Source organism: Halichoerus grypus, chromosome 4 (assembly GCF_964656455.1).
Source record: "Halichoerus grypus chromosome 4, mHalGry1.hap1.1, whole genome shotgun sequence".
Taxonomy (NCBI): domain Eukaryota; kingdom Metazoa; phylum Chordata; class Mammalia; order Carnivora; family Phocidae; genus Halichoerus; species Halichoerus grypus.
The window spans coordinates 79843544-79871330 of record NC_135715.1 but is presented as its reverse complement, the minus strand read 5'-3'; the positions used below and the strand labels follow the sequence as shown (position 1 = coordinate 79871330).

At 35.5% G+C, this 27787-nt stretch overlaps 1 protein-coding gene across 2 annotated transcripts in view; it reads left to right on the top strand.

Moving 5' to 3' along the window:
- The window catches only part of RNF17 (ring finger protein 17), a 147017-nt gene that overhangs the window by 86478 nt on the left and 32752 nt on the right, over positions 1-27787 (top strand). The window contains exons 23-29 of one of the 2 annotated variants that reach the window (XM_036097134.2): positions 6255-6345; positions 7310-7425; positions 9049-9338; positions 11132-11295; positions 22511-22630; positions 23575-23655; positions 26096-26221. In XM_036097134.2, coding sequence (XP_035953027.2) covers positions 6255-6345; positions 7310-7425; positions 9049-9338; positions 11132-11295; positions 22511-22630; positions 23575-23655; positions 26096-26221 — 988 coding nt within the window. Of the gene's footprint in view, positions 1-6254; positions 6358-7309; positions 7426-9048; positions 9339-11131; positions 11296-22510; positions 22631-23574; positions 23656-26095; positions 26222-27787 lie in introns of both variants that reach the window. The other variant, XM_078070617.1, reaches the window with a different exon arrangement.

The following is a 27787-nucleotide window of genomic DNA, read 5'->3' as shown; positions in this document are numbered from 1 at the left end:
CCAATCCAATTTAGATGATCTAACAGCTGGGGTAAGCGAGGCAGAAGAATGAATTAGTGATCTAAAAGACCAATTGATACAAAAGAACAAAAAAGAGGAGGCCAGGGAGAAACAACTCAAAATCCATGAAAACAGAATTAGAGAAATAAGTGACACCATGAAACGTTCCAATGTCAGAATTATTGGGATCCCTGAGGGGATGGAGAGAGAGAGAGAGGACTAGAAGATATATTTGAGCAAATCATAGCTGAGAACTTCCCTAAGCTGGGGAATGAAACAAACATTCGTGTCCTAGAGGCAGAGAGGACCCCTCCCAAGATCAAGGAAAACATGCCAGTGCCCCAGCATGTAATAGTAAAACTCACAAATCTTAGAACCAAGGAAACCATCTTAAGGGCAGTTAGGGGAAAGAGATTCCTTACATACAGAGGGAGGAACATCAGAATAACATCAGACCTATCCACAGCGACCTGGCAAGCCAGAAAGGGCTGGTAAGACGTATTCAGGGTACTAAATGAGAAGAACATACAGCCAAGAATACTTTATCAGGCAAGGCTGTCATTTAGAATGGATGGAGAGATGCAGAGCTTCCAAGACCGGCAGAAACTGAAAGAATCTGCAACCACTAAGCCGACCCTGCAAGAAATATTAAGGGGGGTTCTATAAAAGGAGAAAGACCCCAAGACTGATATAGAACAGATATTTACAGAGACCATCTATAGAAACAAGGACTTCACAGGCAACATGATGACAATAAATTCATATCTTTCAATAATCACTCTCAACGTGAACGGCCTAAATGCTCCCATAAAACAGCACAGGGTCGCAGATTGGATAAGAAGACAGGACCCATCCATATGCTGTCTACAAGAGACTCATTTTGAACCTAAAGTGACTGAAAGTGAAGGGATGGAGATCCATCTTCCATGCCAATGGACCTCAAAAGAAAGCTGGTTAGCAATTCTTATATCAGACAAATTAGATTTTAAGCTAAAGACTGTAGTTAGAGACAGAGAAGGACACTATATCATTCTTAAAGGGTCTATCCAACAAGAAGATCTAACAATTGTAAATATCTATGCCCCCAACATGGGAGCAGCCAACTACATTAGCCAACTGTTAACCAAAATAGTCATATTGATAATAATACATTAATTGTAGGAGACCTCAATACTCCACTCTCAGCAATAGATCATCTAAGCAGAAAATCAACAAAGAAACAAGAGCTTTGAATGACACACTGGACCAGATGGACCTCATAGATATATACAGAACATTCCACCCTGAAACAACAGAATACTCATTCTTCTCGAGCGCACATGGAACTTTCTCCAGAATAGACCACATATAGGTTCACAAATCAGGTCTCAACTGATACCAAAAGATTGAGATTATTTCCTGCATATTCTCAGACCATAATGCTTTAAAACTGGAACTCGATCACAAGAAAAAATTTGGCAGAAATTCAAACACTTGGAAGCTAAAGACCACTCTGCTCAAGAATGTTTGGGTCAACCAGGAAATCAAAGAAGAACTTAAAACAATTCATGGAAACCAATGAGAATGAAAACACATTGGTCCAAAACCTATGGGATACTGCAAAGGCAGTCCTAAGGGGGAAATACACAGCCATCCAAGCCTCACTCAAAAAAATAGAAAAATCCCGAATTCACCAATTAACTTTACACCTTAAAGAACTAGAGAAAAAGCAACAAACGATGCCTAAGCTATGCATTAGAAGAGAAATAATTAAGATTAGAGCAGAAACAAATGAATGAATTAGAAACCAGAAACAGTAGATCAGATCAACGAAACTAGAAACTGGTTCTTTGAAAGAATTAATAATATCAATAAACCACTGGCCAGACTTATCCAAAAGAAAAGAGAAAGGACCCAAATAAATAAAATTATGAATGAAAGGGGAGAGATCACGACTAACACCAAGGAAATAGAAACAATTATTAGAAATTATTATCAACAACTATATGCCAATAAATTAAGCAGCCTGGAAGAAATGGATGCCTTCCTGAAAACCTATAAACTACCAAGACTGAAACAGGAAGAAATTGACAACCTGAATAGGCCAATAACCAGTAACGAGATTGAAGCTGTGATCAAAAACCTCCCAAAAAACAAGAGTCCAGGGCCTGATGGATTCCCCTGGGGAATTCTACCAAACATTCAAAGAAGAAATAATACCTATTCTACTGAAGCTGTTTCAAAAAATAGAAACAGAAGGAAAGCTTCCAGACTCAATTCTATGAGGCCAGCATTATCTTAATCCCCAAACCAGGCAAAGACCCCATCAAAAAGGAGAATTTCAGACTGATATCCCTGATGAATATGGATTCCAAAATCCTCTACAAAATCCTAGCTAATAGGATCCAACAATACATTAAAAAGATCATCCACCACGACCAAGTGGGATTTATCCCCGGGATGCAAGGGTGGTTCAACATTCGCAAATCAGTCAATGTGATAGAACATATTAAGAGAGAGAAGAACCATATGGTCCTCTCAATTGATGCAGAAAAAGCATTTGACAAAATACAGCATCCTTTTCTGATTAAAACTCTTCAGAGTATAGGGATAGAGGGAACATTCCTCAAGTTCATAAAATCCATCTATGAAAAACCCACAGTAAATATCATCCTCAATGGGGAAAAGCTGAGAGCCTTTCCCTTAAGATCAGGAACACGACAAGGATGCTCACTCTCGCCACTATTGTTCAACATAGTACTAGAAGTCCTAGCAACAGCAATCAGACAACAAAAAGAAATAAAAGGTATTCAAATTGGCAAAGAAGTCAAACTCTCTCCACAGATGACATGATACTTTATGTGGAAAACCCAAAAGACTCCACCCCCAAATTACTAGAACTCATACAGCAATGTACTAATGTGGCAGGATACAAAATCAATGCACAGAAATCAGTTGCTTTCTTATACGCTAACAATGCAACTGTAGAAAGAGAAATTAGAGAATCGATTCCATTTACAATAGCACCAAAAACCATAAGATAACTCGGAATAAACCTAACCGAAGAGGCAAAGGATCTATACTCTAGGAACTACAGAACACTCATGAAAGAAATTGAAGAAGACACAAAAAGATGGAAAAACATTCCATGCTCATGGATCAGAAGAATAAACATTGTTAAAATGTCTGTGCTGTCCAGAGCAATCTATACCTTCAACGCCATCCCGATCAAAATTCCAATGATATTCTTCAAAGTGCTGGTACAAACAATCCTAAAATTTGTATGGAATCAGAAAAGACCCTGAATCACCAAGGAAATGTTGAAAAAGAAAAAGCTGGGGGCATCATGTTGCCCGATTTCAAGCTATATTACAAAGCAGTGATCACCAAGACAGCATGGTACTGGCACAAAAGCAGACATATAGACCACTGGAACAGAATAGAGAACCCAGATATGGACCCTCAACTCTATGGTCAAATAATCTTTGACAAAGCAGGAAAAAATATGCAATGGAAAAAGGACAGTCTCTTCAATAAATGGTGCTAAGGAAATTGGACAGCTATTATTGGATTTCTGTTTGAAAAGTACAGAAGTGGCGATTTCCTGCTTCTAGGGGACTTTTCTTCATTGAGAAATCCATGGAAATATAATTCTTTGTAACAAGAATTTTAGAATTTTATAGAGGGGATTAGGAGGTACAAACTTACCATTATAAAATAAATAAGTCATGGAGATGAAAAGTTGTCAGCATAGGGAATATAGTCAATAATGTTATGATAATGTTGTATGGTGACAAATTTACACTGGTGAGCACTGAGCAATGTATGGAATTATTGAATCAATATGTTGTACACTTGAAACTAGTATAACATTGTATGTTAATTATACTTTAATAAAAATAAAAGAATTATAGAATCTTAGACTTGGAACTCAAAGATACTAGAAGCATCATGACAGTAATTCTTTGTATACCAGCCCTAATAAATGAACATTCAAGACCCTCTGACTTCAGTGCTGTGAAGCGTATCTCTCAAAGGAGGTTGTTTCTTTATCAGGCAGCTTCAGCCACTAGTATTTCCTTACATGGCATTAAGATTGGTCTCCCCAATAGGATACTTTGTTCTAGGGACCCCTTTCTGTTCTAATTGCTGGTAAACCATTTATTTAATGTCCTTGAAGAGCTTATAGTAGTAGTTACCATAATCCACCTGTTTGCACAGAACATTTCTCTAATCTTACAGGTACCTCTCCCACTGTCTGTGATTACTAATAGTGACTGTGGGACCATATCTACAAATTTGTTCTATCAATTGAAAGAATTTAATGCCCTGGAATGGAAATCTCCAGCTGACATACTATAAAAATCTTATCCTAGTTTTCACTTCTACCTTGAACAGTTCAGTCAGAACAACTGAACAGAATTCTATAAGTCCTTTAATTGTATCCAGTAATGTAGAGAATGTGTTCCTGTGCACACCTTGGATTACAGCTTTTGGACTCTAATGGAATACCATTATTTCAAGAGTCTAACAACCTTAACTACTTCTGGACCCTGTATTAATTACCTTATAGACATTACTTTAATTAATCCTCATAATAAACCTTAAAGCTATAGATAAGGTATTATTTATAGATAAGGAAATTGAGTCTTCAAGAGGTCAAGTAATTATCCAGAGTAATGCATCTGTTAACTGTTGAGCTAGGATTATAAACAAGGTCTGAATTGAGAATTGGAGCTCTAATTACTGTTTTACCACTCTTCTGAGAAATCTCTTATTTTAGGAAAATTTACATAACATACAATTTGCCATTTTTAATATGTATTTCAGTGGTATTAAGTACATTCAGAATGTTGTGCAACCTTTACCACTATCCATTTCCATTTTCATTTTTCCCAACTGAAACATACAGTTTTATGAATACAGACTAAAGACTTTTTTAAATGTTGTTAGTACTTTCAGATGTTTAAAGGTTAGGGACGCCTGGGTGGTTCAGTTGTTTAGGCATCTGCCTTTGGCTCAGGTCACGATCCCAGGGTCCTGGAATCGAGCCCCGCATCGGGCTCCCTGCTCAACAGGGACCCTGCTTCTCCCTCTACCTGCTGCTCCACCTGATTGTGCTCTCTCTCTCTGACAAATAAATAAAATCATCAAAAAAAGATGTTTAAAAGTTACAAAACGTATATTCATAGTAGATCTGGTAGAATCTTATTGTTGACACTAATTTTTATCTGAATACCTTCATAATAAAAAAAAAAACATTCTAGGAGTCACTGACAATTTAAGCTTCTTAACTCATAAGAACACTGTTTGGGCTTCTTAATAAATAATAAGTGTAGCACATTTACTGAATCCTACTTGGTCAAACTACATGCACAGTTGATTTTGTTAGTTCATTCATATAAACCATTTAATGTGAAAAGATTGGCCAGACTGGTTATTTACTCAGTGGGTCAGCTGCAATGAAACTCCAGATCTAGAAACCATGTCTAGAGAGCATTCAGAGCCTGCATTATGATACTTGTAATCTCTTTAGTGGTATTAGTTCTTATTCTTTGGAGGTGGAGTTGATGGTTAGAAAGTCACTCCGTTTCAAGTCTGCAAACTAAAATAGATGATGAAACTGAATACTCAGCTTTTCATTGATCTGTCAATATTTATTGAGAATTTTTACCATGAATATTAAAAAGTAAATTTTCTATAAATTAGTGAGGCTACTATTCGTGGGTAGCAATTCATATTAGATTTAAATTCCAGAAAAAAACTTCCAAAATTGGGCAGTGGAATTATCATTGCAAAGGGACTGTTCTTTTTAAATTTCCGTTAAATAATTTTGAAGTGCCTCCTGTGTGTCAGGCACTATCTTAGGCATTAGGGATATGATGATGGATGTAACACATAATACATTATCCCTGCTCTCTGAGTTTATGGTCTAGTCAGCATGTATGAAATGTACATTCTATGTAAAAAAAAAAAAGTAAAAAAAAAATACTTAAAATGTACCTTTTTTAAGGTTTCTCAGTATAGCTGCAGAACTATTATGTATAAGTTAGCATATGATATGGTCCATAAGTAGAATAGAGGAAAGAACAAAAGGATATGAAAACACAGAAGAAAATTGAAAATAACACGAAGTCATGTTAACAAAAAGTTCAACTGATTTCTTGCTACATATGTAGTTTGTTCATATATATATGAATGTATACATATAGTGGTTCTTTTATATTTCTATATGTTATGCTGTTTGTTACAAAACAAGTTGTCTGTTGTTATAGACCAACTGGTGGGAGTGACAAGTGGACAGCTACAGCTTGTGACTGTCTTTCATTGTACCTGACTGGAGCTGTAGCAACTATAATCTTACAGGTGTGTAGTGGGGTAAACAATTACAATAGATATGTAATGAATATTTCATTGATGTTTTCTATATTTTATTGAGAAAATAACAGCAAACTCTTTGGATTTTTTTGGCAGCCCTTTTTTTTTTTTGTCTTATTTTTTTATAAAACACCTGTTTTTGATAATAGATGTCCCATAATGATTATATGAATTAATCAAAACATTTCTAAAGTAATAATCTTGAGTTGATAATTTGCATGTTAAAAAAAACAGAATGTATGTATGCTAGAGTGCATTGCAGAAGCCTTTTGCTATTCTTTACAAACTGCGAAGTTAGGCTTCTAGTGAAATCATATTGATTGTTATGTCATAAAAAAAATGTGTGTTTGTAGGAGTATGGGTTTGAGAAGAGGATATATTTTTTCAGAACACTTAAAAATATTCTTTTTTTACTCCAATTTGATACTTTTTATTGCATTAATGATTACAATTTTCTTGGATAAGTAATTGGTCCATGTTACTTTTTCTTTGTGTACCTTCTCCATTTTCATAATCCCATTTGAAGCAGAATATAGGTCTTGCAGTTCCTTCCTTTCTTTTCACACACACACACAAGACACACCTGGGAAAATACATTTCAATTCTGTAATGTGCCAAGAGTTTAGGATAATAGAGAAATTTGTAACTGATGTTTCCCCAGCCCATTGCGGGCTGAAAAAAAATTTTTCAGTTGGCCTTCCCCTACACACATCCACCCTTTTGGTAAGTTTCACCTTGACAGAGAAGTCTTCCTGACATATTTCACAAACTAATTGTCTCCCTTGACTCTCTTCCATGTTTTTTCTTTCTGATAAGATATCAAAATTACTTGAGTGGAAATTTATTTTTCTGGCTTGGATAAATGTGGAGGAAATGCCTGTGAAAAGTATGTTGTTTATAAGAAGGTTTCCTTTTAGTGTTTCATATTTACTCTGCTCTTAAATCACTGCAGGAAAACAATACAACATGGCCATTACCTGTGAAAATTTTCTGCAGAGATGAAAAAGGAGAGCGTGTCGATGTTTCTAAATATTTGATTAAAAAGGGTTTGGCTTTGAGAGAAAGGAGGTATAGACCTTTTTTTTTTAACATCAGTTTATAATGAAGGCTTGTTATTTGCCTATGTTCGTTTTCATATCTGTGTGCTTTCAAACCTGAATTTCATCTTGTTTGCTCTTAATGATTTATAAACTAACCTTGAGGAGACAGTTGAGAAATTCATTCAGGATTACTAATTTCTTTATTCAAGCACATTAGCTCTTGTATATTTAAATCCCTACTGACATTTTTGCTTTTGTATTTTCCCTTTTGCTTTGGCATTTATACTCTAAACCAAAGGAAAAGATAATTGCATAGTGGTTACCAGATCTGAGCCCTCTGACACCATTTGCTTAGACATAAATCTTTAAGCTTTATGTTGGAAACTGTGGTAGGTATATACTAAAATGTGTTTATGTGAAACAGAAATGGATAGCAGAAAAGTAATGAATAATATTTACATTTAAAGACCTTTCAGGTACTAAGTTTGTGGTTTAAGGTACCATTTGTCCAAGGGGCAAAGGATTAGGATATTGCTATAGCCCTAGCTTCCTCTTCTTATTTCTTTCCTTCTGGATGTAAGGTATATTGGAATTGCAAACACATGTTCCAAGTAGCCACTTTTTACCATACATGGCCAGATTTCTTTTTTTATCTTGCATTATTATATATTACCTTGTATGGACTAGGACTGCAATCCTGATGGAATGGAAGGAGAATGAGAAATCAGAAGTAAAATGGGACATGAAGTAGTTGGCTAAGCATGGTAGATGCTGGCTTAACTGCCTAGCTGTTGGCATACGGCTATGCTCTGTGTATAGATGTCCTGCATGTGTCTCTTTTCAGGTTCACTAGCTTTAGGCTAAAGCAATTCCTTGATAAATGTTAAAATGAAAAATGCTAGGCAAGGTAATACTGTTAACATCTGCCACTGTGATGTTCTTTACTGCTTTTACAGCACTAAAACTACTAGCTATCTCAAGGCTGGGCACCAAGTGGGAACGATCTTAGTTGAAGAATTATGTAGCTATTTCATAAATGCTTATCTCCTTTTGAAAGAAAATACAAGAAAGTAGAAGAAACAAAAGTCTGCTATAATTCTACTAAAATAATATTAGTATCTCCTAGGATTTTTTTTATAGTAGGCATAACTTTTTTTTTAACTGGAAGGGAATGACAGGAAGTTAAAAAAAATGAATATAACATATTACCACTTTCTCAATAGTACTGTATTTTTTAAGGGACTTGTATTAATTTGACAGAACATGTACATGTTCTGTCTGTGGACTACATTAAAATCAACCTGAAGATGCTGTATTTCCCTTTAACATCTAGTTAATTATACAATACTGGTGATACACTTATTATGAGATTTTAAGACAGAGTAACATGTAAATATGAGATAGTAATTTAAAACATTTAAGTGAAATTTATTACTCTTTTTCTCGTCAAGCTCACTTACATTTTAAAATAATTTTTATTATAACCTAAATTATGGTCATTTTTATGTAACAAATTAGACTAATATATCCTAGACTAGAGCAAATATATTCCTTAAATTTCCAATATATTTGAAGGGCTGTTTTTATATTGTTTTCTACAGAATGTTTTTATTTGCTCATATTTAGATATAATATTTTTTGGATGTTACAGAATTAAAAAATTAAATAACAGTCATTCATCATCTGAGAAGTCTCTGGAAATCCCCTTGGAACCGGAAGATTCAATGGTTACTAAGTGTATTAAGATTAACTTTGACCCTGACAAAAAAGCTGCTGATGTTATTAGTGAATACAGGGTGTCTGAATTTCAGCAGAAAATTCCAGAACCAAGAACCACTGGATGCTATAAACCACCAGCTATTCCTAACATGAAAGTATTTGAGGCAATTGTCAGCTGCATTGGCAACGATGGAACTATATTTGTAGTACCTAAATTGTCAGGTAATATGTTTTATGTTATGTAGAATTAATCAGTAAAAGGAGTAGCTAGCAGCTCCAGTGCTCTAGTAAGGTATAGGTTGAAATACCTTGGGCAAGATTTAACCTCATTTTCACAGGTTTGTTGCGAGGTTAAATGAAATAACTCAAGCAAAGTGCTTTTCACACAAAAATCATTTATTGACATGAAAAATCATTTATGGGAATAGACACTGGGCCTAAGGTAAGGATGGAGGTGGTTCCAGGGTTGTAAGACCAGGCACTTAATACAAGTTTGGAGGCTCTCTAAGAAAAAAGATACAAAAGTTTATATTCCTTTAGAATGAGGAAAGAAATCACAGTGACTGACTGGAGTGTGGGGCCCTTTGAGAATATTCAAGTCCTTCCTGGGATTTATGTACAAGTATCTCCTTACTACAACCTGGGTGTGTCTAGAATACTTTATAACTGACAGTAACTCTAGCACTCGTGGGTCTTAAAGCTCCATTAACTCCATAGTAAGTCCACCTATGGATAGATGGCTGTGAATTTGTTGAAATTTTTGTCTCATTTGTTGACCTCCTAAATACTGTTTCTTAATTCAAAAATAAATCTGTGCAATTGGCTATTCTAGAAGTGAACAGTGGTTGAGACCTCTTGGAGTAGTACTTAATCCAGAAATTTTCTTGACCTTTATATAGTCATAGCTAAAACTGGTTGACTCTTATGTTGTCAGGCAGTGTTCTGGATGTTTTACACTTAATCCCCTGCAATATTGATAATGGAGATAAGTTCTATTATACCAGGTTTATAGAATAAACTGAAGCTTATGGAAGTAAAGGAACAACCCAAAATCACACAACTAAAGTGGTAGAACTGTTATGGTAATTGACCCCACACCTTGTCTTCAGTGGTATCTATTATGGGGTTATGTATTTACTATGCGAATGATGATCCAATTAGCAGTAAGTAGCAACATTAGAATTTTAATTTTATATCCCAGCATTATGCTGTATCTATCTAAGCATCAAGTAACACCTGACTTGTGTTCTATTTTACTTAGGTATGCTGGCAAAATGGCATAATCTTAAAGTGGTAGTTCTTTTATATTAGGCTATCTGGTATGTGCTTAGAGCTTTTAACGATGCTTTACTCCCAAAATAATGCTTGCATTTATAATCAGAGATCAGAATAGTTATTTACATGTTAGTAGTAGTATGTTTTGAAACATATAGAAGCTACTGACTGAATTAGATTTTTTTTTTAAGATTTTATTTATTTATTTGACAGAGAGAGATACAGTGAGAGAAGGAACAAAAGCAGGGGGAGTGGGAGAGGGAGAAGCAGGCTTCCCGCCAAGCAGGGAGGCTGATGTGGGGCTCGATCCCAGGACCCTGGGACCATGACCCAAGCCAAAGGCCAGACGCTTAATGACTGAGCCACCCAGGCACCCCTGAATTAGATTTTTTTTTTAAAAGATTTATTTATTTTAGAGAGGGAGAGAGAAAGTGCACGTGCGCACATGGGGGGAGGCGCAGAGGGAGAGAGAATCTCAGGGAGACTGTGTACTATCGTGAAACCCAAGGCAGGGCTCAATCTCACGACCCATGGGATCATGACCTGAGCCTACACCAAGAGTCAGATGCTTAACCAACTGAACCACCCAATCGCCCTGACTGAATTAGATCTTTATTAAAGCTCTATTAATTCCTTATGCTGTTGTCTAGGTGGTGAAATTATTAAAGGTTATTGATGATTTCGTATTGAAAATGGTAGTAAATTCTTCCTAAATTCTCTTTTTTAAATAATTTCTTCAGAATTCGAGCTAATAAAAATGATGAATGAAATTCAAAGTAATTTAAAATGCCTTGGTCTTTTGGAGCCTTATTTCTGGAAAAAGGGAGAAGCCTGTGCAGTAAGAGGATCAGATACTATGTGGTATCGAGGCAAGGTAATGGAAGTTGTTGGCGGCACTATCAAGGTGAGTCTCATACTCTTTTATGACTAATTTAAGGCTAAATGCTATAATGTTAAGTGATCTTTAGAGTATAAATATATGAAAGTTTGATTAAAACATGTATTAATGAGATCAGTCTTGTAGGAAGACCAGTCAGATACATTACACATTTATTTGTAACAAGAATTCTTATTTTGGGGCACCTGGCTGTCTCAGTTAGTAGAGTTTGCAACTCTTAATCTCATGGTCATAGATTTGAGCCCCACATTGGGTATAGAGATTACTTAAAAATAAATAAATGAATAAGTAAATAAGAATTTTGGGCATGCCTGGGTGACTCAGTCTGTTAAGCTTCTGCCTTTGGCTCAGGTTGTGATCCCAGGGTCCTGCATCGGGCTCCCTGTTCAGGGAGTCTGCTTCTCCTTCTCGCTCTGTCCTCGCCCCGTCTTCATGCTCGCTCTCTCCCTCTCTCTCAAATAAATAAAATCTTTTTTAAAATGCAGTGTTTTAAAAAATAAGAATTTTTATCTTCAAGTATATTTATTAACTTGAATAACCAAAACCATTTCCAGGTAGGGATCTGGCCTCTGGTACTTTAATGGTACCACTTATTTGTAATTGGCAGCCCTATTTGTACATATAGTATTAAGTAAAACAACTTGTTTTTCAATATGTTATATATTTCCATAGCAAATTTGTTTACAGCCCAGCTAGTTTACCCTTTAACAATAAGTTAATTTACCTTTCCAGAATACTGAGATAGTACTTACTTGAGTTTCCTACAAAATCTTCAGAAAGAATTATATATTTTGAAAAAACTCTGTATATAAAAATATAGATGAAAATATCTCCATTTACAGTGACTTAAGTAAAGCAATGAAATTGATAAAGTACTTCATAAGACATTTAGCAGTTGAGACTTTTAGTTTTAGGAGGGGAGGAAAAATTAAGAAAAGTCTTTTGTTTCTACTTGAACAAGAATTTTATTACCTACTTGATGATGATACCTAACAATTACATAGCACTTTAGATTTTTAAGCTTCTTTCACATGTGTGCATTCATATTTTTAAAATTTGTTTCCAACTATCATAGAAGTAGATTATTCCCATTTTACTAATAAGAAAATTAACATTTAGATCCAGTGACATGCCCAAGGTCACCAAGGTCAATATCAGTGGGTAGTGATGCTGGAATTCATATCCATTCATCAGATTCCTAAATTTCCAATCTAAGTCATGTGCTTCTCCGGCTGGATTGGCTTTAACTGATTTTAATAGAAGTAAAATGGTTTCAGATTTTCAGTATTAAGCATAAAGATACTTAAAGATTCATATATTTATATGCAAATGAGTCAGGTTTCACATACATTTGAATTGTTCAGGTAACCCCTTTTCTTTTTAATATAAAAGTAAACTAAAATCCAATTTGTATTAAGTCATCATAATTCATGAACTTTACATATATAGGATCCAAGTAAATAAGATGGTGGTGAACTTTATTTTTTCTCACACAAAGATCTCTGTTTTAAAATTTTATTTAAAAGTACTTTGATTTTTTTTTTTTTTTAAAGATTTTATTTATTTATTTGAGACAGAGAGAATGAGAGCACATGAGATGGGGGAGGGTCAGAGGGAGAAGCAGGCTCCCTGCCGAGCAGGGAGCCCGATGCGGGACTCGATCCAGGGACTCCAGGATCATGACCTGAGCCGAAGGCAGTCGCTTAACCAACTGAGCCACCCAGGCGCCCCAGTACTTTGATATTATAATCATTACTTTTTTTCCTAAGGTTATTTTACATTTCAAGTATACACAATCAATTTTTCTTTTTTCTTTTTTTTAAGATTTTATTTATTTATTTGACAGAGACAGAGAGCCCAAGTAGGCAGAGCGGCAGGCAGAGGGAGAAGGAGAAGCAGGCTCCTGCTGAGCAGGGAGCCCAACACAGGGCTCGATCCCAGGACTCTGGGATCATGACCTGAGCCGAAGGCAGCCGCTTGACCGATTGCGCCACCGAGGCGCCCCTAAATTTTTCATTCCTTAACCTGATATCTTTCAAAATTTATCCTATGATCTGCATTAAGAAATATCACAGGGGCGCTTGGGTGGCTCAGTCGTTAAGCGTCTGCCTTCGGCTCAGGTCATGATCTCAGGGTCCTGGGATCGAGCCCCGCATCGGGCTCCCCACTCTGCGGGAGGCCTGCTTCTTCCTCTCCCACTCCCCCTGCTTGTATTCCCTCTCTTGCTGTTTCTCTCTCTGTCAAATAAATAAAATCTTTAAAAAAAAAAAGAAAGAAATATTACATTAGGGGCACCTCGGTGGCTCAGCTGGTGAAGCATGCAGATCTTGATCTCAGGGTTGTGAGTTTGAGCCCCATGTTGGGTGTAGAGATTACTTAAAAATAAAATCTTAAAAAAAAAAGAAGTATTACCTTAAACTGTACTCACCCTAACTACCTGTGATGTACTCAGATACCTTTCATTCAGTTCTGTTTCATTTTTTAAAATGTTGATTGCCAAACCAACCCAATTAAACAGTGATATGTTAATTTCATTACATTGGGGCAAAAGAAATACTTACTGACATTCCTTATTACTAAATTTAGAAGTTGAATTATCATAAATACATAAAGCATTTCAAAGACAGGCTGTTGAGGACTCCTGGGTTCTGGTTGCAATTGTAAGGAGCTTGGAAGTTGCCACATTATTCTAACAAGTAAAAAGCTAACAAAGTGAAAAATCAACAACTCTTCTCGAATCCATAACAGAGGGAGTATACAAGGTAAACCACTGCTCCAGAGATTAGAGTCAGGCAAATATAGGGAGTCACAGCTTATAGGAGCAGAAACTCAAAACTGGAACTGGAATTGAGGTATTGCTGGAAACTCGGTGTGGACAGCTCTGAAAGTTAAAAATTTCAGAGAGGCCCAGTCATAGGAAGGCCCCCCAGAATTCTGTGGCATTTACCTTCAGCTGTTCAACCTGATTCTCACAATAAATACAGAGAAAGAAAATCCCCTCATACTTCTGTCATCAGGAACTTTTGAAATATGCCAGAGCATTCTGGTTTTTTTGTAAGAAGGCCTGCCCTCAGGAAAACTAGTTAACCAGGGCCTAATCAGCTAGGATATCACCAGCCTAACTGATCTAGGAGAAAGGAAAGTACCCAATTTCAGTTAACTCTAGTCTTCCACATGGAAAAAAGGAAATACCCAACTCCAGCCCAGTCTATCCATCCTCTCCCATACCTAAAGGAGGAGAAGAACAAAACTGAGAAACACTTGTGAAATTTACAATCTACAGTCATAAGGTCACTAAAAGACTAAGACCTAATCCTAGGGCTTCAGAACACTTCCCCTCCCTTCACACTTTACTACCACATTACTAAAGGCCTATTTATAGCAGTCTCTTTTACATAGTATATCATGTCCAGCTATCAAGAAGAAAATTAGTCAGGGGCGCCTGGGTGGCTCAGTTGTTAAGCGTCTGCCTTCGGCTCAGGTCATGATCCCAGGATCCTGGGATCGAGCCTCACATCGGGCTCCCTGCGCAGCAGGAAGCCTGCTTCTCCCTCTCCCACTCCCCCTGCTTGTGTTCCCTCTATCGCTGTGTCTCTCTCTGTCAAATAAATAAACAAAATCTTAAAAAAAAAATAGTCAAAACAGTATGGTATTGGCATAAAAATAGACATGTAGATCAGTGGAACAGAATAGAAAGCCCAGAAATAAATCCATGCATGTATGGTCAATTAATTTATGACAGAGGAGCTAAGAATATATGCTGGCAAAAGGACAGTCTCTTCAATAAATGGTGTTGGGAAAACTGGGCAGCCACATGCAAAAGAATGAAACTGGATTATATCTTACACCATATATAAAAATTAATTCAAAATGGATCAAAGATTTGAATGTAAGACCTGAAACCATAAAACTCCTGGAAGAAAACACAAGCAGTAACTCCTTGACATGGGTCTTGGTGATTTTTTGTATACACCAAAAGGAAAGGTAGCCAAAGCAAAAATAAACAACTTGTACTACATCAAACTAAAAAGATTCTTCACAGCAAAGGAAACCATCAATAAAATGAAAAGGCAACTTACTAAATGGGAGAAAATATTTACAAGTCATATATCTGATAAGGTACTAATATTCAAAATATATAAAGAACTCATACAACACAATAGCAAAAAACAGTCTGATTAAAAAATGAATAGAGGATCTGAACAGACATTTTTCCAAAGAAGACATACAGGTGACCAGCACATGCATAACAATGTGCTCAAAATCACTAATCTTGAGGGAAATGCAAACCAAAATCACAATATCACCTCACACCCATTAGAATGACTTATCAAAAAGACAAGAAATAAGTGTTGGTGAGGATGTGGAGAAAAGGGACCGCTTGTACACTGTTCTTGGGAATGTAAATTGGTACAGCCACTATGGAAAACACTATGGAGATTCCTCAAAAAATTAAAATAGAACTATCCAAAAATTCCACTTCTGGGTATTTATCTGAAGGAAATGAAAACACTAACTGAAAAAGATAATATGCACCCCCATGTTCATTGCAGCGTTATTTACAATAGCCAAGATATTGAAAGAACCTGTCTATTGATGGATGAATGGATAAGGAAAATGGGCTATATATACATATACATATATATACATACAAACAGTGAGAGATTATTCGGTCATAAAAGAAAGAAGGAAATCTTGCCATTTGCTACAACACGAATGGACCTTGAGGTCATTATGCTAAGTGAAATAAGTCAGGGAAAGACAAATACCATATGATCTCATTTATTTGTGGAATATAAAAAACAAAATACCATCAATATAAAAAAATACTAAGCTCATGGATACAGAGAACAGATTGGTGGTTGCCAGAGGGGGAGGGTTGTGGGCATGCAAAATGGGTGAAGGAATCAACAAGTACAAACTTCCAGCTATAAAATAAATCATGGGACTGTAATGTACAGCATGGTGCCTGTAGTTAATGATATATTGTATATTTGGAAGTTGCTAAGAGTAAATCTTAAAGTTTTCCTCACACACAAAAATATTTATGTAAGGCAATGGATAGTAACTAGATGTATTGTGGTGATCATTTTACAGTATATATAAATATCAAGTCATTATGTTGTATACCTGAAACTAATATAATGTTATATGTCAATTAAACCCAAATAAATTTTTATTTTTATTTTTTTAAAGATTTTATTTATTTGACAGAGACAGAGACAGCAAGAACAGGACACAAGCAGGAGGAGAGGGAGAAGCAGGCTTCCTGCTGAGCAGGAAGCCCAATGTGGGACTCGATCCCAGGACTCTGGGATCATGACCTGAGCCAAAGACAGCCGCTTAACGACTGAGCCACCCAGGCGCCCCAATTTTAATATTTAAAAAGGGAAAAAATCACAAGGCATACTAAAAGACAAAAAACACGACTGGAAGAGACAGACACATCAGAATAAGACCTGACAGGGATGATGGAATTATCAGAATGAGAATTTAAGACAACTATTATTAATATGCTAAGGCCTCTCATGAATATAGTAGACCGTGTGCAAGAACAATATAGTAGATGGTGTGCAAGACCGTGTGCAAGAACAGAATTTAAGACAACTATTATTAATATGCTAAGGCCTCTCATGAATATAGTAGACCGTGTGCAAGAACAATGGACAGTGTAAGCAGAGAGATAAAAATAGTAAGAAAAGACAGAAAAGTAGAGATCAAAAATAGGTAAACAAAAATGAAGAATGCATTTGATGGGCTTATTAGTAGACTATCAATAGAGGCCTCTAAAATTGAAAAGTAAGAACAAAGACTGAAGAAACAGAACCAAATACCCAAGGACTGTGGGACAACTACAAAAGGATATGGGCTATGTATAATGGGAATACCAGTGGGAGAATAAAGAAGTATTTGAAACAATTATGACAGAGAATTTCCCCCAAATTAATGTTACTCAACCACAGATCCAGGAACTAAGAGAATACCAACTAGGACAAATGCAAAAACAAAAACAAATTTAAAAAAACTTACACCTGGGCATATCATTTCAAACTACAGAAAATCAAAGTTAAAGGGAAAAAGTCCTGAAATAAGCCAGAGGGAAAAAAGCACCTCGCCTATAGAGGAACAAAGATAAGAATTACATCCAACCTCTCCTCAGAAACCATACAAAAAAGAAAGTGGATTGAAATATTTAAAAACTTGAGAAAAACACCCCAACCTAGAATTCTATACCCTGTGAAATTATCCTTCAAACTGAATGAGAAACAAAAATTGAACTTGTTGCTAGTAGACCTGCTTTGCAAGAAATATTAAAAGAAATTCTTTAAAGAGAAGGAAAATAATGTCAGAACCTCAGATCTATATAAAGAGAAAGGAATAGTGAAGATGAAATAAAACTTGTAGTGGGGCTCCTGGGTGGCTCAGTTAAGTATCTGATTCTTGATTTTGGCTCAGGTCATAATCTCAGAGTCATGATATTGAGCCCCACATCAGGCTCCACGCTAAGTGTGCAGCATGCTTAAGATTCTCTCTTTCCTTCTCCCTCTGCCCCTCCATTCTTGTGTGCTCTCTCTAAAAAATAAATAATAAAACTTGCAGTTTTCTTATTCTTAGTTGATATAGCATAATAGTTCAAAGTAATAGCAACAATGTATTCAACTGCATATGTATATACCATATACATATATGTGTATGTATATGCATGCTTAAATATAAGTGAAATCAATGACTATGGTACAATGAATGGAAGAGAGTAATCAGGATTGTTTTCTTATTATATGGTACTCATAATACCTGTAAAGTGGTATAATGTTATTTGAAAATAGACTTGGATTCAGTATAAATGTTTAATAATAATAATAATTCAGTATTATAGCATACTGAATGGAAACCACTAAAAAATGCTTTTTATCTTTTTTCCTGTGGAGAATGCAACTTTCTTTTTTTTAAATGTAAATTCAGTTAGCAAACATATTAGTTTTTGATGTAATGCTTTTTAAAAAGTATAATATACTTTTTAAAGAAACAGAAAATGCTCAGTTTAAACCACAAGAGACAGAAAGAGAGTGGAAAACAAAAATAAGAACAAAAGCAACAAATAGGAAATAGTAACAAGTATGTTGGATATGAATCCAGCCATATCAATAATTGCTTTGAAGATCAGTGGTTTAAATGCACCAATTTACTATATGTTGTCCACAAGAAACTCACTTTAAGTATGAGACACATATAGATTAAAAATAAGTGGATAGAGAAAAATAATCTATGCCAACACTAATCAAAAGAATGCAGGAGTAGCTATAATAATTTCAGAGTAGATTTCCAAGCAGGAAAGTTAGCAGGGATAAAGAAGGGCATTACATAATGACAAAGGGGTCAATTCTCCAAGAAGACATTATAATCCTTAATGTGTATGTGCCTAACAACAGAGAGTCAACCTATGTCAGGCAAAAACTGATAGAATTACAGGAGAAATAGATATACCCACTATCATAGTTGTGGACTTCAACACTCCTCTATCAGAAATGGACAGGTCCAACAAGCAGAAAATCAGTAAGGACATAGTTGAACTCAAAAACACCATCAAGTGACTGGATATAATTGGCATCCCTGGACTAATTCATCAAACAACAGCAGAATACACATTCTTCTCAAACACATGCTGCACACTTAGCGTGGAGCCTGATGTGGGGCTCACATGGAACATTTACCAAGATATACCACATTCTGAGCCATTAAAACAGGCCTGAAGTTTAAAAGGATAGAAATCAAACAGTGTGTGCTCTCAGACCAGAATGGAATTAAACTAGAAATCAGTAACAGAAAGATAACTGGAAAATCCCCAAATACATAGAGATGTAACAACAAACTTCTAAATAACACATGGGTCAAGGAGGACATCTCAAGAGAAATTTAAAGATAGTTTGAACTAAGTGAAAATGAAAACACACTTATCAAAACTTCTGAGGGGCACCTGGTCGGCTCAGTCAGTTAAGCATCCGACTCTTGATTTCAGCTCAGGTCATGACCTCAGGGTCATGAGATTGAGCCCTGCATCAGACTCTGCAATGAGTGTGGTGCCTGCTTAAGATTCTCTGCTCCTCCCCCCCCAAAAAATAAAATGTCAAACTTAAGAGATGCACTGAAAGCAGTGCTTAGAGGAAAATTCATAGCATTGAATGCATAGATTAGAAAAGAACAAAGATTAAAATCAATTTTCCAAGTTTCCACCTTAGAAAACTACAAAAAGACAAAATTAAACCTATAGTAAGCTGAAAAAAAATAATTTGAGCAGAAATCAATGAAATTGAAAACAGGAAATCAAAAGAAAATCTGTGAGATTAAAAGGGGCACCTGGGTGGCTCACTCAGTTAAGCTAAGCGTCTGCCTTCGGCTCAGGTCATGATCTCAGGGTCCTGGGATCAAGCCCCGCATCAGGCTCCTTGCTCAGCGGGGAGCCTGCTTCTCCCTCTCCCTCTGCCTGCTGCTCCCACCGCTTGTGCTTTCTCTCTCTCGCTATCTCTCTCTGTCAAATAAATAAATAAAATCTTAAAAAAAATAAATTAAAAATTTGTTTCATTGAAAAGGTCAATACGATCAATAAGCCTCCAGCCAGGCTAAGAAAAAAGAGGACACAAATTACTAATATCAGAAATGAAAAGAGATAACAGATTCTAAGCACATCAAAAGATAAGGAATACTATGAATAGCTCAGTGCCCACAAATTTGATAACCTAGATGAAATGAACAAATTCCTTAAATGACACAATCTGCCAAAACTCACACAAGAAGAAATAGAAAATTTGAATAGGCCTATATCTAATAAAGAAATTAAGTCTGTAATTAATAACCTTCTAAAACAAAAACACCTGGCCCACATGGGTTCATTTGGTGAATTCTACCAAATATTTAAGGAAGATACTTTACCTCTTCTCTACAATCTCTTTCAGGGGATAGAAGCATAGGGAAGACTTCCTAATTCATTCTATGAGGACAGCATTACTGTAATACCAAAACCAGACAATGACATTATAAGAAAAGAAAGCTACAGACCAGTGTCTCAGGAATATACATGGAAAAATCCTCAATAAAATATTAGTAAATCAAATCCACAATGTATAAAAATAATTATATATGTGTGTGTGTGTGTATATATATATATATATATATTATCATGACCAGATGGAAGTTATCCCAGGTATTCAAGGCTGATTCAACATTTGAAAATCAGTTAACGTAATCTATCACATTAATAGGCTAAAGAATAAAAATCATATGATCGTATCAGTAGATGCAGAAGAAGCATTTGAGAGGATCCAACACCCATTCATGCTAAAAAACTAATGGGAATAGAGGGGAACTTCCTCCTTGATGAAGACTAACTACAAAAAACCTACAGCCAATATCATACTTAATGGTGAGAACCTCAAGACTTTCCCACTAAGATCAGGAACAAGACAAGGATGTTCCCTCTTACAACTCCTTTTCAACATCATACTAGAAGTACTAGCTAATGCAATAAGATAAAAGAAAATAAAAGATTAACCGATCCTTCCCAAACAGATTGGGAAGGAAGAAATAAAACTTTGTTCACAGATGACATGTTTATATAAAAAATGCAAAAGAAACAACAAAATTCCTGGAACTATAATTCCAGGAACTATAATTCCTGCAATTATAGCAAGGTTGCAGGATACAAGGTTAACATACGAAAGCCTATTACTTTCCTGTAGATCAGCAATGAACAAATAGAATTTGAAATTAAGAATATAATACCATTTACATTAGCAACCCAAAAAACAAAATACTTAAGTATAACTGTAACAGAATATGTAGAAGATCTATATGAGGAAAACTACAAAACTCTGATGAATAAAATCAAAATGAGCAGAGCGATATTCCACGTTCATGAATAGGAAGACTCAATATTGTCAAAATGTCAGTTCTTCCCAACTTGATCGATAGATTCAATGCAATCCCAATCAAAATCCCAGCAGGTTATTTTGCAGATATCAACAAATTGATTTTAAAGTTTATATGGAGAGGCAAAAGACCCAGAGGAGCCAACAGAATATTAAAGGAAAAGAACAAAGTCAGAGGACTGATGCTACATGGCTTCAAGACTTAACTATAAAGTTATAGTAATTGGGACATTGTGGTATTAGCAAAACAATGAACAAATGGTTCAATGGAATAGAATAGAGAGCCTAGAAATAGACCCATGTAAATGAAGTCAACTGATCTTTGACAAAGGAGCAAAGGCAATACAACTAAGCAAAGATGGTCTTTTCAACAAATGCTGCTGGAACAAGTGGACATCCACATGCAAAAAAATGGATCTAGGGGCGCCTGGGTGGCTCAATCATTAAGCGTCTGCCTTCGGCTCGGGTCACGATCCTGGGGTCCTGGGATCAAGCCCCACATTGGGCTCCCTGCTTAGCGGAAAGCCCACTTCTCCCTCTCCCACTCCCCCTCCTTATGTTCCCTCTCTCCTGTCTCTCTCTCCATTAAATAAATAAATAAAATCTTAAAAAAAAAAAAGGGATCTAGACTTTGACACCCTTCACAAAAATTAACTCAAAATGGATCACAGACCTAAACGTAAGACACAAAACTATAAAACTCCAGAAGATAGCAGAGAAAACCTCAGTGACCTTGAGTATGGTAATGACTTTTTAGATAATAGCACCAAAGACATGACCCATGAAAGAAATGAAGCTGGACTTCATTTAAATTAAAAACTTCCCCTCTGTGAAAGCCAGTGTCAAAAGAATAAGAAGACAAGCCACACACTGGGAGAAAATATTTGCAAAAGATACATCTGGTAAAGGTCTGTTATCTAAAATGTACAAAAAACTCTTAAAATTCAACAAGAAAACAATATATTCCTTTATTAAATGTAAATCAGTGCTTCTAAAATACTTAGAAAAACAAAACAAAATTAAATTGTCTTCAAAAAAATTTTTAAGGAATTTATAAATCTAATAAGACTCCATTTATAAAAAAAAGCTTTGGTTTATGCATAAAGAAACTTTTGACAATGAAGTTTAATACACTATGGGATGAGGGAATTCTGTGTTTCTTTTTTCTGGAGATTTTTCAAATCCAGATTTAGATATTTTTCTAGGATGTCTGTTTCTTTTAAATACCAAAGAGTACCTTCTGGCCCCTACTTTTTAATAGTAAATTTAAATTATAAATTTTATTTGTCCTATTTCAGGTACAGTATTTAGATCATGGATTTACCGAGAAAATTCCACAGTGTCATCTTTACCCTATTTTACTATATCCTGATACGCCCCAATTTTGTATTCCATGTCAGCTCTATGATACCAAACCTGTGAGTAAATTGTAATTTGTGGGATGATTAATTTTAAATATTGTCTTTTTTATTAACAATAATTTTCTAGAAATTAGAATATAAGATGATATCCCTTTCCGTTGCAGCAAAAATAATAAAATACTTAGAAATAAGTTTAATAAGACAGCTAAAGGGCCTTTATGATGAACACTACAAAATCATACTGAAGGATATAAAAAATCATCTGAATAAGTGAGGAGACCTAATATTTTCATAGATGGGAAAGTGTAAGATTGTTAAAATTTAGTGATTTCTTCATCAAATAAAATCATAACAGATTCAAAGCTGGAAATCAGATAAAGGAATGGCATATTAATTATCTCTTGCTGCATAACAAATTAAGCTAAAACTTAGTGGTCTAATTTAACAATAAACTTTCCCTCATACAATTTCTGTGGCTCAGGATCCCTAGTGATGCTGCAATGAGTATGTCCACAAGAGATTCAGGCATCTAAGGGTTCACTGGGATAGAGGATCCACCTCCAAATAGCTTTCACATGGCATTGGCAGCTTGAGGCTCCTCAGTGGCTTTTGGCAGGAGGTCCCAATTTTGCCATGTAAACCTCTTAACATAAAAACACAACAATCACTGCTCCTTAGTAAATACATATTATGGGCATTAGACAAGCACCAATTGGCATATTGGTTTTAAAAAAAATTGTTTTGTGATGCTTTGTTTTTAATGTAGGTTTATATTTTTAAAGCATAAAATGTTTCAAGAGAGAACTATAGGGGAAGCTCAGGCAAATTATTCAGATCATTTTTATCGTATATCCATGATATTCTCTTAAAACTGCTTGTATATGTTATACTCTTACCTGCTGTTAGCCTGTTTATGGCTACTTTTGTATTTCTCATCTGCCTTCTGCTCTGTCATATTTTTTGAAAATATGAAAGAATCTGAGTTTATTAATCCCAAATAGGTTGGGAATGTCTGGCAACCAGATGCAATAGAACTCCTTCAGGAACTGCTTTCCAAGAGAGAGGTGGAAATTCACATTATGGTAATGTATATTTAAAGCATATATTGTTGATTTAAATTATTTGCTATAAAGTATCATAGGTAACATAATTTGAGGGATATTTTTATGACAAGCCATGTTCCTGTGTGAATATAACTTATTCATTAACATGGAAGAGTTACCATTTTGGTTTTTAGGCTTGTTTTAAATGAACCTAATTTGAGAAAGTTCCTAAGAACTTTCGTAAGTACTAAAGTCAGTAATCTGAAAGATTCTTTATCAGCAACAGGGAGCAGCATCAAAGAACTGGAGTTGTTTATAAATACATGTAGGAGTTTTCAGGATGTTACCATGTATGTAGCACTGTGCTAGGTGCAGGTAATCCCTGTCCTCAAAGAACTTATCTAGTTAGTGAAACAGCTAGATACAGGACATAAACCTAAAAATTCCACACTACAAAGTAACATGCCAAGAGCCAAGTGGTAAAAAGAGTAAGTGTAATAGGAATTTAGAGATGATAAGTGAGGTAGCCCTTAAAGAAAAGATGGAAAAGTTCTCCTGACCGGGGAAATGGAATACACAAGTAAGCATAGAGAGACAGAACTGGGCATGGCACATTTAGGAAATAGTATAACTGTTTGGCTAGAATAATAGAGGTTTTATGAGGAAAAGCAGTGGTGAATAGGATTTAAGAGAAGTAAAAGTCAATCAGTGGCACCCCATTGGAGGTTTCTGAGCAGTGAGGTAATAAGATTAATCTACAGCTATGTTTGAGGATTCCAGTAGAAAGGTACAAAAACTGTAAGGAAAGTATTTCTGTATGAAAGGTGTAATTAGAGGATGATAAAAGACTTAACAAGAGCCATAGACCCACTTACATAAAACAGTAGAGAAGTTTTATTGTTGCTGATGTTAGTACCAAGAGCCTCTCTGGTTACTCATAGCCTCTATGGAAGGTCATGGCAGTGAGGTTGAGATTGAAATTTTTTAGTTTATCAAGGTCGCTTTCTTTGCTGCTTAGCTTAACAGAGGAGAGCAATTCATAGTATATCCAAGGCTGCTTGAATTGTCAGAAACCATGAATGTGCACGTCCTGCAGCCCTTACTGCCATACCAGACCTTACCCAGACGTGCTCCTGTGTTTTTATAGTACTAAGAAATACTGAGTACCTCTTATGAGCTGAGCTCTGTTCTTAGCCTTGGAGGTACAACAATGAACTGAAGAGCCAAATTTCTGCCTTCATGGAGCTTCCATTTTAGTAGTGGGAAACAAAAAAAAAACCTAAAATATAAGGTATATTAGATCGTGGTAAGTGCTAGGAAGAAAATAAAGAAGGAAAGGCTGATGGGGAGGTTGGGACAGGGGAGAAGATAACATTTTAAATACAGTGGTTAGGGAAGACCTCACTGCAAAAAATGAGATAGGAGTAAAGACTTTAAAATGGCGAGAGGACAAACCATGCAGCTCTCCGGAGAACAGTGCAGAGAGCTCCAAGGCAGGAGCGTGTCTGGAGTGTTCAAGGATTGGCAGAGAAGCCACTGGGGCTGGAGCAGAAGGAGCAAGACAGAGAAGAGTTGGAGATGGGGGGAGATTTGTGAAAGTTTCAGCTCTCAAACTGACACAGGCAGCCACTTGAGGACTTGAGCAAAGGAGTGACATGACCTACCCTTTACATTCTAGTATTTCCACTCTGCTACACTGAGAAAAGCTGGAGAGTAGAAAAGATAGGGAACAGGGAGATCTGCTGGAAGGCAATTACGGTAACTCAGTAGAGACAGTAGGCCTAAGGTGGTACCAAGTGTAAACGATGAGAAATGATCAGCTTATCAGCTATGTACATGTTCGGTACCTAATAACTGTTAAGTGAACTTAAGAATTTCAAAGCTATTATAACTCCTTCTAAACAGTCTTGAATTTCTTCTGATTCCTGCCATTTCTGGATTTTTTTTTTTTAAAGATTTTATTTATTTATTTGAGAGAGAGAGAATGAGAGAGAGCACAGGAGAGGGGTTAGGGTCAGAGGGAGAAGCAGACTCCCTGCCGAGCAGGGAGCCTGATGCGGGACTCAATCCAGGGACTCCAGGATCATGACCTGAGCCGAAGGCAGTCGCTTAACCAACTGAGCCACCCAGGCGCCCCATTTCTGGATTTTTAACAAGACTTCATTTCTTTACCTCTGGACATACGTTTTCTTTCTCCTTCTACTTAGTATAAATTATTAGTATCCTCTAAAGATGATGTAATTTTTTAGTAAATAACTAGAAAACTCTCTACCTTATGGACATGTAAGTATATTTTACAGAAACCATGATAGTAGAATTACTGTTAAAATACCAGGAAGAAAATTTTATGAAATGAGCCACTGATCAAACTGGTAATACTGTGGTCATCAGAAATCTAATTTCTTATTTGCCTACTCAAAAATTTTAATCTTCAGACTTTATTTTTATAGTAATAATTTTGTTTATTGAACTTACATAGGAATTACCTGAAAACCCATGGGAGAAATTATCTATTCATCTCTATTTTGATGGAATGTCACTTTCTTATTTTATGGCATACCATAAATATTGTACTTTGGAGCATTCTGAAGAGATATTGAAAGAAGTAAGTGAGCTATTTTTCTATAAAAATCTAAACTATAGAAAAACAAATTCTGGATAAAATGTCATATTTTGCCTTACACTTCAAGTCTTCAGTACAACTCTTTGTGTCTGATGTGTTAAGAGAGTATAGAGAATTGTAAATTATTTATTGAGAAAGCAATACACTATATCATGCTTTATAAATGTCCTAAAAAAGGCTTAAATTGCACTAAGATTCAGTTAATGTTTCTGTATCTTTAAGCTTTATTGATATATAACTTACATACTATAAAATTTACCTTTTTAAAGTGTACAATACAGTGGCTTTTAGTATATTCAGAGTTGTGCAATCATCACAGCTATTTAATTCCACAATATTTGTTATCCAGTGTTGTTTGGATATAGAAATGTAAATTCTAAAATGCTAATAGAATTCACTGCCAGAAAAGGATTCTCTCAGCAGATAAAATTTTTTTTCCTTTTATTTGACATTATAACATTGCCTCTATTTTGCCCTCATACAGGAAACTCAGAGCTGGATTTTAGCTTAGCTTCAATAAATAGCACTTTCCAGTTTCCCAGTGCTTCTGTTTTTTAATATTTTAAAAAACATAATTAGCCTGTTATAGATATGTTTTCACATTGCAAGATGCCATAAATACTTAATGGAAATAGGGAACTCATCATAAATAATAACATAAACATTTAAATAGCAAGATATTTTTATTTCTAGACTTACAGTTCACTTGTTAGATTTTTAAATATTCATTTTCATAACAGTACACAGCCAAACATTGAATGTTCCATTCAATATAGAAAACTACTTTCTTCTCTCACATAGAAACTGTGATATTACTTTGTACACGTAATTCTCACTGCCAGTTTTTTCTTATGAGCAGAAGGGTGTGTGTGATGTGTGTGTGGGTGTGCATGTGTGTATGTACCCATGTATTTGTATAAAAGGTATACCATCTGTTAAACTGGTTTTATAAAGATTACTAAGTCCCTCCCTTCCAGTTGTACTCTTTAGTGTGAACATTTAAAAAAAATATATGTAAGAACTCCTACTCTCATAATAAACTGCAGTTGGTCCTTGAACAACACAGGTTTAAATTGCTTGGGTCCACTTACATGTGGATTTTTTACAGGGCTGTAAATGTATTTTCTCTTCCTTATGATTTTCTTAACATTTTCTTTTCTCTAGCTTACTTTATTGTAAGAATACAATATATAATACACATAACTTACAAAATATATGTTGATCAACTGTTTTTGTTATTGGTAAGCTTTCCAGTCAACAGTAGGCTCTTAGTAATTAAGTTTTTAGGAAGTCAAAAGTTATATGTGGCTTTTCACCCCTAACCCTCATGCTATTCAAGGGTTAACTGTAATTACTATTAACGTGTGTTTAACATAATTTTGAATATTCTTATTACTGCACTATTATGATCACTCAGAACATTAGATTTTCCCATAGTTAACACAAAATAACTAAATGAATGCCAACAAGGACATGCACCCAGTTTTTGTGGGGATGAAATATGAAAGTGCCTTAAAAATATTATATAGTTGAAGATGGTTTATTTAT